Source organism: Jaculus jaculus, chromosome X (assembly GCF_020740685.1).
Source record: "Jaculus jaculus isolate mJacJac1 chromosome X, mJacJac1.mat.Y.cur, whole genome shotgun sequence".
Lineage (NCBI taxonomy): Eukaryota > Metazoa > Chordata > Mammalia > Rodentia > Dipodidae > Jaculus > Jaculus jaculus.
The window spans coordinates 19,397,312-19,410,994 of record NC_059125.1 but is presented as its reverse complement, the minus strand read 5'-3'; the positions used below and the strand labels follow the sequence as shown (position 1 = coordinate 19,410,994).

At 37.9% G+C, this 13,683-nt stretch overlaps 1 protein-coding gene across 1 annotated transcript in view; it reads right to left on the bottom strand.

Moving 5' to 3' along the window:
• Nucleotides 1–13,683, bottom strand: part of Dmd (dystrophin) — a 2,157,654-nt gene that overhangs the window by 233,704 nt on the left and 1,910,267 nt on the right. The window contains exon 63 of the mRNA XM_045140973.1: nt 6,950–7,010. Within this exon, the coding sequence (XP_044996908.1) occupies nt 6,950–7,010 (61 nt within the window). The remainder of the gene's footprint in view (nt 1–6,949; nt 7,011–13,683) is intronic.

The window sequence follows — 13,683 nt, the reverse complement described above, 5'->3', positions numbered from 1 at the left end:
CAATTTCTATTCCAAAGTCAACACTCATAAAATCAGTGAGTGTCAGGACTGGAAATGGCCTGCAATGTCATGGGATGTGGCTTGGCCTTTTTGGTTCACAGACAGAGAAACTGAGGCCCAGCAATCCTTAGTGGTGCATAGAGAAGCTGGAACTATATTTGAAATCTTTGGGTGCATGGTCTATTTAACATTTCACTATATAATGTGCTCTGAGCTGAATAAAGGTGGGTTTTGAAGTAAAATGTCTATGAAAAGGAGCTTACCAAAACAGAAAAAAAAGTATACATTATGTGTTGTGCTCTTCGTCTATAAACACCTATGCCAAAGTTCAACAAATTTTCCAACTAAATGCCAGAATAATAGTATGATTCTTCGCATAGCAAGATAGGAGTGAGCAATGCAAGAATACTTTCCAAACCTGATACTACAATTCTGTGTTCTCTATAAGCATTTTGCCATTATGTCTTGATGACAAGAGACTATTTCTCATTATCAGATTTGTGTATTGTAAACTATCCATCAGAAAGCTATTTAGCACGTTGATTGCCAGTAAGGCTCAGAGATAACTAACCACTGTTTCCTCTCTATATAAATACTCATAGTGAAATTTCAATCAATAATCCACAGGAACGAAACTTGTTAAAGTCATTCTTGGTACAATTTGGAAATAGAGCAAAAATAACAGAAAGATATGATTTAAACAACAGAATTACTTGAAATCTGAAAAATTGCATAGGAATTATAAGTAAAAGCAACACAGTGTAAAGGAGAGAGGTGGTGTCATGACTAAAAAGTTTGTGCTTATAAGGAATATGAGCCCTAAACATGCATGTAAAGTCTATAAACCCAAACCTGAATGTAGAGCAATAGAATATAAGAGAACACCAATATCAAAAAGTAGGTCTTGACAGATGGCCACAGTTCCATGCAGAGTCAAATGTTTGTACCCCTAGAGCTCTGAGAATGATAGTCCATAAGGAGACTGGAGGGTGAGAGTCCAAACCAGCAATTTCGTCAGACACAGCAATGGTATTGAGAAATGTTGAGTAAAATGAATGTTGATTTCAGCCAGGGAGGATTCATATTGCAATTTGGTAAGCAGGAATTACTAGAAAGTTATGAGTAACCCAGGTATAATAAATAGCTATAGAAACATGCCTGGGACTGAGAGTGGAGAAAAGGGTAGATCAAGGTCATGTATAGCACTGTATATGTAATGAGCAAACTAACAGCAGGAAAAAGCAGACATTCATTTGAACATAAGCTGCCTTTCGAGCATTGTGTTACAAAAAAAGCTGAAAAGTTTCCCCCAAGCCCCATTTTTCACTCTTCTGTGAAGTGCTTCAGCAATATTTAGAAAAGAACCTGATAAAATGCATTAATGCTGATTGAGTCAGCAGGTTTACTACAGAGTTTCATTAGTAAAATTCCTCCCAATATTTAGCAATCACAGCGTCTTTGAGGGAGGAAAAGGACCAGCTTGTCTAAAAATCAAATCTTTCCTAAGGGACAGCTGGCAGAAATATAAGGTCAAACAATTCATCTGGCGTTACAGAAACGTAGCAGAATGTCAACCTTCAGCTAGAACTGTTATATGTAGAATAGGTATGACCTCAATTGCTTTCTTCATTCCTGGACCAATGGGGGGACACCAAATAGAACTTACTTTTTTCATGAGTGAGTGGAGACTAGAGACAATGCTAACAAATTTAATAAGCAATAGTTGGGGCTGTTCCACACTTGGTATCTCTAGGAAGATATTACAGAGCTGGGCAAGATCCAGGGAGCAACAACTAAGATGATCAAGGGGAAATCATTCAAGGACAGACTAAAAGACTAAAAAGGTCTAGAGTAGCTCTGTCTAGGAAGATGAAAATGAAAAGCATTATCTGGGGGATGTGAGATTAAAGTCCACTCTGGGTAAATATAAATGTATTCATTGAATTTCAAGGCAGCTAATTGGAGCCATCCCTGAGATTAAAGTCTACTCTGGGTAAATATAAATGTATTCACTGAATTCCAAAGCAGTTAATTGAAGCCATTCCTGGAGGTCAGGTTCAAAAGGATACAGGTTCAAAAAAAATTAAAACATGCCTTGATTTGTATCAGATACAATACATCTATGGGACTTATTTCTAAAACAATGCTGAAGCAACATATGACAAAAGATTGAAACATTTAGATAAGCTTGGTGCTAATTGATTTCCAATGCACTGTTAGCAAATGACCATGATGCATCCTATTATTTTGTTTTTAATGAAAATTACTAGGTTAACTGACAAAACAACCACTAGTGCTTATATCTGGGGTTAGGGTTCTGGGCTAGTTTCCCTGTTGGTCTGGTTCAATGTGATACTTTTATTATGATCACTATGTTGGAATGTACTGCATGAAAGATTAGGATTCCAAAATTTTTTTGACAGTCCACAACACAGAAGAATAATTTTCTAACTCATTAAGAAAGCAAGAGAGTCCTAGGTCTTGGCTCTGTTTGGTCTACCCATATGGGAGTATGAAGCATAAAAAGGTGAAAGAAATCCTAACAGAATGCAGCAGCTGGTTAAAGGCTATTATATTGAAATTTTCATGAGTTTGTCAGTAGGCCAAAAAGCTAGAAAATGGCAGAGAGTTGAAAAAGCAGTTGTAACAGGTTGAACATTGTTGGTGGTTATTTTTTCAGTGGCAATGAACACTATAATCAAATAACCTGAAAGAGATGCTGGCAGAAATAAGGGAGCCTCAAGGGAGAGAGAATATGAAAACGGTAATAATGATATATGCTATAGATGAATCGACTAGGCCAACATGCAGTCCTAAGAATCAAAATGGAACTTTATATGAAGAGTTGGTGTCAGAAGACACATAAACCCTGCCCAACATACAACCCACAGCTAAAGATGTTACTAGTGATTTATCAACCCAGCAATGAATGCACAGCTCAATAACCCACTAGGACTTGTGCTTTTGATATGCAAACCTCTTGTTATTTGGATAATCAGTTTAGCTTGGCATTGAGAAGGCAAAGTTCTAAAGTGTAAAGAACAAAAGCCAGAAAAAATACCTGGTTTGCCACTCAGTTGGTTAAAAACTCTAGAAATCAAGACAAACAAAATAAGAAAGGAAAAATGGGGACTGGTTGAAAGAAACAACACCATTGTTAACTTATTTTTATCATTAGTTTGGACGAATAAAGCATCTCAGTGCTTGAAATCCACTCAACCTTGCACATAAAAAGTAGTTTGCTTTAAACACAAGGTTTTAGACAACAATAGTGAGAAATAATAACGTAGCATTATCATTCACACTCTGTTTATTAACAATGTACATTTTATCAACATGTATTCTTTCTATATTAGAACTTAACATTTTAGATTTCAAAGAAGAATCAGATAAAACGAGAGGTTTTTTGAACAACTAGTAGGACTCAAATATCTTAGAAATGAAATTTGTAATGACAAGGGTCGAGGAATATAAAAATACTGTGAAGAGTTTGGATAAAAGAGTCCATAAAATATACAGTGGATGAAAACAACATTGTGGTGGTTTGATTCAGGTGTCCCCCATAAATTTAGGTGTTCTGAATGCTAGGTTCCCAGCTGATGGAGATTTGGGAATTAACACCTCCTGGAGGGAGTGCATTGTTGGGGGCAGAATTATGGGTGCTATAGACAGTTTCCCCATGCCAGTGTTTGGCACATTTTCCTGTCGCTATTTTCCACCTTATGGTGGCCAGGGAGTGATGTCCCACCCTCTGCTCATGTTGTCCTTTTCCCCTTCCATCATGGACCTTTCCCCCATCAAGCCTGTAAGCCCAAATAAACCTCTTTTTTCCCATGAGCTGCTCTTGGTTAGGTGATTTCTACCAGCAATGAGAATCTGACTGCAATAGTAAAATGTACCAAGGAATGGGATTGCTGCTAGACACCTGACTTTGTGGCTTTAGCCTTTTGGAGCTGATTTTCAAGAGGAATAAGGAAGGATTTGAAACCTTGGCCTAAGAGACGCCTTGCAGTGCTGTAAGTACAGCTTGATGGACTATTCTGGTCAGAGTTGAAAGACTTAAATGCAGTAAGAATTATGGACTGTGAGGTTTGGTTTATGAGGGTGAGAAAGAGCTTTGCCTGGACTGGGCTAGCAGTTTGTGTGAAAAGCTTGCTGTTATGCCCATGTCCTGAGAAGTTGTGCAGGGTTGCTTTGCGTAGAAATGAACTGGTTTGAGCAGAGGGATATGGCACAGAAAGAAAAATCTTTGGGTGAACTACTGCCCATTCACCTGCAATTGACAGATTACAACCTTTGAGATTTGGCTAGCTGACCTGCACTGGTGCAACAGGAAGAATGTTGACTCTTTTGAAGGGGCCTGAGTGCTCAAGGATTATCCTGTTCTTCAAAGCCTGCTTTATTCCCCCATGTATTAACAAATTGGCACCCTAACTGGTATTGTGGAGTATGAGAAATGCAGGAAAGAGGGTCATTGAGTTTGCAACATGGTCTTGTGTTTTGGAAATGGCCATGGGCAGTGTGAAGTGGGTTTGTTGCATGCCTGCATGGAGACCCCATGGGGCCATGAGGATGAACTGTTGATTGCAGTGGAGATGCCCGGACGATGAGATGGCTGCTTAGGAAAGCTGCCAGCCCTGGATGAGGCTTTTCAGGAAAGGGGTGGAATTGGAATGGTACAGAAGTATTGTTGGTTAGAATTATCAGACTTGGAGATTTGTCACTGGCTAGAGTTGTTGGACTTGAAGCTACAGAGCTTGATGTTTGCCCTGGTTGTTTTAAATTTTGCATTGGCTTTTTTTTTTTGTGTGTGTGTGTGCTGTGCCCAATGCCACCTTTTGCAGCCTGAATGTTTATTCTGTGTCATTATGGTTTTTTCGGGGGATTTTTTTGGTATTATGTCTCAGTTAGAAGATCTTGGACTATGGGGATGTTTGAACATCATTAGCATTGATAAAAGCTATGGGGACTTTTAAAATTGGATGAATGCACTGCATTTTACATCATGTATGGTTATTGGTTTATGGGGGCCAGGGGTGGGATGTTGTGGTTTGACTCAGGCATCCCCCATAATCTTAGGTATTCTGGATGCTAGGTTCTCAGCTGATGGAGATTTGAGAATTAATGCCTCCTGGAGGGAGTGTATTGTTGGGGGCGGGCTTACGGGTGTTATGGCCTGTTTCCCCATGCCAGTGTTTGGCACACTCTCCTGTTGCTATTGTCCACCTTATGTTGGCCAGGGGGTGATGTCCACCCTCTGCTTATGTCATCATTTTTCCCTGCCATCCTGGAGCTTCTTCCTTGAGCCTGTAAGCCAAAATAAACCTCTTTTTTTTCCCACAAGCTGCTCTTGGTTGGGTGATTTCTACCAGCAATGCAAACCTGACTGCAACAAACATATTTTATTTAATAAAAATGTGATTTAAATACTGATTTAAAATATGTAACAATCATGAAATGAGTGGATTCAGTATAAAAATAGTTAAATTAAAAATAGAAAACTTTGGTGTCAGGAGTGGTGACACACACGTTTCATCCCGGCACTTGGGAGGCAGAGGTAGGAGGATCACAATGAGTTCGAGGCCACTCTGAGACTACATAGTGAATTCCAGGTCAGCCTGAGCTAGAGCGAGTCCTTACCTCGAAAAACCAAAAACAAAAAACCATAGAAGACATTGGGGCTGGAAAGATGGCTTAGCAGTTAAGGCACATGCCTACAAAGCCTAAGGACCCAGGTTCAATTCTCTAGATCCCATGTAAGCCAGAAGCATATGGTAGCACATGTATCTGGAGTTCATTTGTAGAGGCTAGAGGCCCTGGCATGCCTATTCTCTCCCCCCCAATAAATAAACCAAAATAAATCTTAAAAAAATAGAAAACATTGAAAATTAGGATTAAAATATTTTAAGAAGAAAATTTAAACTAAAAGACACCTCATCATTTGGAAAAATTTAGTAAGGTAAAAGGTAACAAAATAGAGGCATGAAACCAAATTTCTAAAGAACTGTGGCAATGACGAGAGAAAGAACACTGCTGTTAGTGCTTTAGAACTGAAGAATTGATGGGTAGGGCAAGAAAAAACATGGACTTGATAAAAGGTGGCAGGCTGAAAAAAATGGGTAAACATGTAATATTTGTAGTCAAACTCAAGGCAGAAGCAAGTTCAAAGACTTCAGTTGCTATTGATGACTGTTTCATGAGTTCAATTAATTCTAATTTTATTGGGGTTAAATTGAAGTTAGACTCTTGCACATCTGATGAGAGACTGTAAGACATCATAATAACTCAATGTCTTTTCTCTCTCCCATGTCAACTCAATGTATCATAATCTATATTTCATAAACATCCATCCTTTGACTGGCACAAACTGTCTTCAAAATAAGTGTCACTCTGATACTATTATTAGGTAACAAATGCTGAGTGCTGAGGTGTGGCGAGTCCACACCTCAGCTTTACAAATCCCAGGCTGCTGCTCTGCTGCTGTCTGCCTTTGGGAAACACAAAGACATAATTCATATAAAATAGGATACATATATATATATATATATATATATATATATATATATATATATATATATGCAGAAACATTCCATTTCTGTCTGAAGAAGAAACATAAAAGCCCCCTAAATAAGAGGTTTCACTCCCACTATCAAAAAATTTCATCTTGATCTTTGTGTTCAACTGTGAAAAATCTGTTCATCCCCAAAATACACCATATACACTGCATTAGATGAGCACTTATTTTTTTTGCTAAAAGCAGTTTTCTATTGCATCAGCAAATTTACAGTGCTAATTTTAGTATGCATTTACTGTCTAAGCTTCCTCAAGGAAGAAAGAAAATGAGTATTATAGCTGAAGGTAACGTTACTGTTTAAAAATGAATCCATTCAGAAACATACAGATTAGGAACAATAAATGCTCTTTTAAGAATGTGATTGTTCCAACTTACTTGATATAGTAGGGCACTTTGTTTGGTGAGATGGCTCTCTCCCAGGGACCCTGGACTGAAGCTGAAAAAGGATAAAAAAAAGCAAGGAGGTCAAATTCACCACCAACAGGAAAGACAACATTAATCTTCAGAATTACAATTATACACTGATACTGGGCTGTTTGCTCAGTTGCCCATGAAGACAGGATGGATTACCCTGCTGTTCTGAAATATCTTTCCTAATCTAAGTGAAATTGAACTCATTCAGGCACAAAGATAAATGCAAAGGGGTCGGGGGGGGGGGGTTTCTTTCCACAGCTAAACCTACAGAACAGATAAGAGAGCGAGTGGAGTGACAGGTTTTTTTCTTACAGTGTCTCCACTGGGTGCTTTTCTTATAACACCTCCTGATGTTACATCTCAAAGTTAATTGATTGACTGGGTTTTATTAGTTTAGCAGGTGAAACATCCCTCTTTGATATATTTACACTCTACTTTATTGCAGCTAAATTACTATGCTTATCAACCTGATATGCTTATTTCTATTTGGTTTAAAAAGAATCCAAATTCACTTACCAGTTACATATTTAATTAGATGCCTAAAATAGCAGTTGATCAGCACAATATTATTAGAAGTGAAAACCAAAGGGGCTAGAATGGTACCTGATATCAAAGTATAATAAAACTTTTTACATGTTTTATTTGACATATATGTTCTTATATTTATGTACGATGTACATATGTGTATATACATATACATATACTATACAATCTTGGAATATATATTTTATGACTTTATTGTGCCTTACTCAAATCAATTATCTTTAAACTAATTTTTCTTTTAAGGTGGGGGAATCTTACTCTGCAGCCTAGACTGAACTTGAACTCATGATATTCCTCCTTAACTTCCTGAGTAGCTGGGATTATAGGTATGGTTTATCATGCCTGGGTTTTACAACTATTTCTAATGCTCATGTTGTAGTATTTTTCCTTTTTCGTTCATTTTTTTCAGTCTACTAAAGCTGCTCTCCTAAAACTACTTTTTAAAGTACTGTTTAGTCTCTTGCTCTTTTCCTTATTTCAATGATAAAACAGCCATGTTTAGAATACATTACACAATTTCCTCAACAATAAACTCTTCCTCCTGAATAAAGTTTAAATCTATAGGAGTTTTAATAAATGTACACTCTGGGTTTGATATCTAGCATAGCAAAAACAACAAACAGAACATCATCAGCAATCGAAATATAAGAAGCGTTCTTATTGACATGTCGCAATTTTCTGTGAGTGTATTTTTCCTGAAATTTCATCCCATTAATAATGTGCAGCACAGCTGATGCTATTATTTCCTCCTCTGAAAAGCTTCCTTCTAAATTAGCCTCACGGTAACTTCACTCCGCAGTGTATTGAGATGTAAGGAAACGTCAAAGCTAATATATCCTTGGCTACACTGTATAATATGAAAGAACAGCTTCTAATAAAAGTTAACTTCTCCCACCGCCAGACAATTTTAGTGTAATGAAAGCCCAGCTTTTTTGTTTTATATAGAGTCATAGGGGATAAAATCAGCCAACCTTTAACCAGGCTTTGTCCCTTGGAGATACGTCATTTGAATGATATAAGAAATGAATTTGTATTTAGCTGGTAATTATGCTTTTTTTCCTTTTGGCAGACACAAACCTTTAATATGGAGGAAAGAAAAAAAGATTTAGTTCTTTGAAGTTGTCCTTAGCCTTTTATTTCTCTCTGTCCTTTGTCTAGACTTTTCTTTTCCTCTTTGCCTTCCTTGCTTCCCTTTCCATCCCTGTCTTTATTCAGCTCTGCCAACTATCCTCATGCCCCTTTTCGTCTCTAGGATACAAGTGTTCTGTCCTGATAGATTCACGGAGTACATAACATCTGATTAAGAACACGGACCAGACTCTGACCTGCCCAGCTGGGGTGTGATGTTACAGAAATTTGCAGAACCAAGTCTAGTATGGTAGGACACAGAGTGGAGAGGCACTCCTAGATTCTAGTTGCTCTGTGTAGTCTCTTCTTAAAAATCACATCATAAGAGGAGATCAGAGAGCATTTGGTGCCACCGTCACTGACTGGGAATGCCAAGTGTATGAATGGCTTCACTGTAAAAAGAATGGTTATTCTTCCTTTAAGGTTCTCTATAGGCTATGAGCTCATGATCCCTTTCATTATCCTTTCTCCAGTTCTAATAGTCCAGAAATTCTTTTTGATTCCAAGCATATCAGGTATATCCTCTGTTAATAGAAGAATCAGTCGGATTTTCTATACTATTCCTAGGCATCATTCAGTGGGAAGTGTGCAAGCTATGTGGCTTGGCTAAGAAACTTTCTGCAATCAAAGAAACAATGTTCACGTCAGGCATGGCAGTGGCTGCCTATAATCTCAGCAAAAAGGAGGTTGAGGCAAGAGGATTATTGTGAGGAGTTGGAGCCTGGGCTAGAGTGAGAAGTAGAACTCATAAGGCCATAAAGCCAAAAATCCACCTATCCTTCAAAAAAGAAAGAAAAAAGAAATGAAGAGAGACATTTTAAATTGATAACATGCAAATCTATGTAGATGGCTGAGGTAATGGCCAAACCTACCTGAAATACCTATGATTTAGTTTGCAATTGCTCAACATTAAGAGGGAATTCCAAATGATGTGCCACAGGATTTACCAGAATATGCTGGAACTAAATGGTTGGAAGAACTTGTTAAGCTTTTGCATTTTTACTTCTTCATTGTTAATCTTTCCCCATACAGAAGTCTTCTGTCTTTATATGTAGCTATCAAATAGGTTCAATGGTGAGTTTCAGTATATTTTTCTTCCATAAAAGACTTTTTCCCTTTGACTCACAGTTTATAAATTCACCTAAGCAACTACTTTGCAGTCTGAAACGCTTACATTTTATACTCAGAAATGCCCTTGATGCAATGAAAGAGAACAATAATAAACAGCCTTCCCCCATTTCTTCCCTGCCCCATCACTACCACATGCATACATGCTGGACTGAAGTACCAGCTTTAGAAATAACACAATTGGGAAATGATTCTGTGAGATTGTATTCCACGTTCATTACTAAGAAATTGTGAAAGGGCTGTCAGAAGTTTCATTTGGAGCCACCAGCCAGATGATGCTGGTCTTGCATCTATTCAAAACTTGATCAAATATGGGGTAACTTGCTCAGTGTACCCCAGCATTATCGTTTCATTTCTTGCAGTAGTGCCAATGCCAACAGCAGCTGTTTCTTATCTCAGTGCACCAGTGGAAGCTTGTCATCCTTCACAAAGCCAGCTGATGTAATAGACACACACACACACATCTTTTATGCCTGATGTGTCCATTTTTAGTAGCCCATCAAAAGCAGATTTACTGGCAAATAGTTTTTTATGACACCCGGCTGTCTTTTGATATTTTCTTATACAGATGTTTCTATAACCACTACGTGTAATTCCGATGGGGCTTTATGATTCACATTCTCGAGTGTAAAAACCATTCATTATCATACAGAACCAGCACCATGGGGTATTGTCTACTGAATTTAAATAGTAAACTACACATGAATTTATTGATTCTAAAGCTAACCTCTGAATTTCCCCTTGTGTTACAGATATGGCATGTTATTAAGAGCAAGAAATGATAACAATTCTACCTTCAAATGTTTTTCCTCCCTCGAAGTGACACAATTCAATACTGTGCCCAAGGTTATTTGAAAATCAAAAATACAGGCCACAGTATTTAGAGGAAGTTCTGAAGTCAACCATTTTTGATGCATGATGAACAGAATGTGCCAAGCAATGCACCCTAGTGTTAAGCCATATTTTAATCAACACAGGGGCCTAACCAGAAAATTAAGATGAATGCTAATGTTATAATCCATGCCCCCATAAGCACTCTCTGGAGTTCTAACTCCAATACAATCATCCATCTTTCTACTTTTATCATATTTGGTAGACTTAAAGCTTGAGATATCATGGTTGGATCAAAACAAAAACAAAAATGAAAGGTGAAGAAAAAAAGAGAAAATTAAACAAGAGAGATTTTAGTAGGAAAAAAATCAAACCCAGAAATTTCACTCCTGGGGTTAGAGAAAAGATATTAGAGTTTAGGGAGATGGCTCAGAAGAAATAGTTCTTCCTGCTCAAGCCCAAGTACCTGAGTTTGATGCTCCCCAGATCCCATGTACAAAGGCTGAAGCTGGAAACCATGACAGGTTTCTATAATCCCACCACACTGATGGTGAGATGGATGGTGGCGACAAGGGAATTTCCCAGAAGCTCACTTATAGCATAGCGAAGAACAACAGCAGAGACAAATCTCGACAGCACAGGGAGGTACAGAAAAAGAAACTCTGCCTCAAAATAAGGTAGAGAGGCAAGGACTGGCCTGAAACTAGGAACTCCACAGTCTACACACTAATAGGTGCACACACAGAGACATATGAAAATAGATTTTAAAATGATGAAAAAAAACAACAGAAGATATGAGATATGAGGACAGGGATATAGTTTAATGGTATAGTAATTGGCTAGTGCAAACAAAATCCTGGTTTCAATACTCCATATCATAGAAAACAAAAACCTAGCCGGGCATGGTGGCCCATACTAATCTAGCACTCTTGTGTGGCAGAGGTAGGAGAATCACCATGAGTTTGAGGCCACCCTGAGACTACACAGTGAATTCCAGGTCAGCCTGAGCTAGAGTGAGACCCTACCTCAAAACAACCAATAAACAAACAAACCAAAAGAAATAAAGATTGTCGGGTGTGGTGGTGCATGCTTTTAATTCCAGTAGTCAGGAGTCAGAGGTAGGTAGATCATTGTGAGTTCAAGGCCAGCCTGACAATACATATTACATTCTAGGTCAGCTAGAACAATACCTTACCTCAAAGAACTAGAAACAAAAATAAAGGTAAAGAAAAAGAGCCAATCTAGTAGGCCCTGGTAATTGGCCATTCAGAAGTATGCAGATTCTAGTAGTGGCTTTATGGATGCATTTTTTTTTCATTGAACAATGTTTGTAACCATTTGTGCATTGTCTTCCCATGCTACTCTTCAGGAAATATTTAGACATTTTTTTCTAATTATTTTATCTTCTGAGAAATTTTAATGCCACACACACATTACATACCTGCTTATATATCATATGCATTTCTACTTAATATATAAAAGGTGTAACATTTTTTTCATGGATCAGAAATTAATTTTTGCCCCATCCCTGGGGGAGGGGCAATCTGGTCCCAACTGAGAATGCTTGATTTGTTCTAGAAGAAGGTGGGATGGGAGAAGAATAAGAAAGTATTGAACATTTTTCATATGCCTGAAGTATGACTTAAACTAGCTCATTTGATCATAACAAAACTTGAAGTCAATATGTTTATTTTCAGATGATGAAACTATTAAGACCACATGAGCTAACATGTTTACTTACTATATAAGTAAAAGATCATAATTTGTTGGAGAGACAGCTGAGCAGTTAGGAGCTTGCCTGTGAAACCTAAGGACTCCACTTTGAGGCTTGGTTCCGCAGGATCCATGTAAGCCAGATGCACAAGGTGGTGCATGCATCTGGAGTTCGTTTGCAGTGACTGGAGCCCTGGCGCACCCATTCTCTATCTATCTGCCTCTTTCTCTCTCTGTCGCTCTCAAATAAATAAAAACAAACAAAACATTTTATTGAAAAAGATCATAATTTAAAAACATAGTAAAGATACAGAGAGAGAGAGAGAGAGAGAGAGAGAGAGAGAGAGAGAGAGAGCGCGCGCGCAAGAGAGAGAAAGGCAGATAGAGAAAGGGAATGGGTGCACCAGGGCTTCCAGCCACTGTAAGCAAACTCCATATGCATGTACCACTTTATGTATCTTGCTTACGTGGGTACTAGGGAATCAAACCTGGGTCCTTAGTATTCCCAGGCAAGCACGTTAACTGCTAAGCTATCTCTCAGCCCCAAAGATCATAAGTTTGGTACGTTATTCAAATTAAATTCAAATAGATGATTCACGAAGGAGAAAACAAACACTCCATTTCTTCTTTATACACTGCATGTTTCTTAATGTATTCATCCCAAGCAAATTATGAAGTCAGACTATACCATAAAAACAGATAAAGGAACTAAGTTTTAGAATGTTCAGAATGTTTACTAACTCAGGTCAAACAGGTAGTCAAAAGTGCATCCAGGGTTACTTCCAGGTCTGTCTAGTCATTGCATTTTATCACATGACAAGTATCAGTGAATATTTGTAAAACAAACAAACAAACAAAAAAAAACTGAGTAACAAACTTGATTTAGGTTTCTGAGACAGGGTCTTGCTATGTTTCTCATGTATATCCCAGGTTAGCTTTGAACTAATGATACTCCAGCTTCAGTCTCCTGAGTGCTGGGATTATAAGGTATTCCAACACACCTGATTTTAACACATTTTAAAAGGGATGGTAATGCCATGTAATCAAATTGTCTACACTATATCAGATTTCTAAATTTACCCTCTGCATTATTTCTACAAAATGCTTTTCTGGAGTTACTTGAACAGCTTCATTGTTATATTGTGAAGGAGGCCTTTTGAATTTCTCCATGCTGTTGTGATAATCAGAAACAATTTCCTCTTATTCTGGTGAAAAATTGGCCTCCCCATAACCCCATTGGTAATACCAGCAACCCATTGAGTTGGGCCCTCAGTGGATTGGGGGCAGAGAGGAGAGAAATGATGGTACCAAGACATGATGTGTCCATTCAAAATATATTATTAATAGAAATC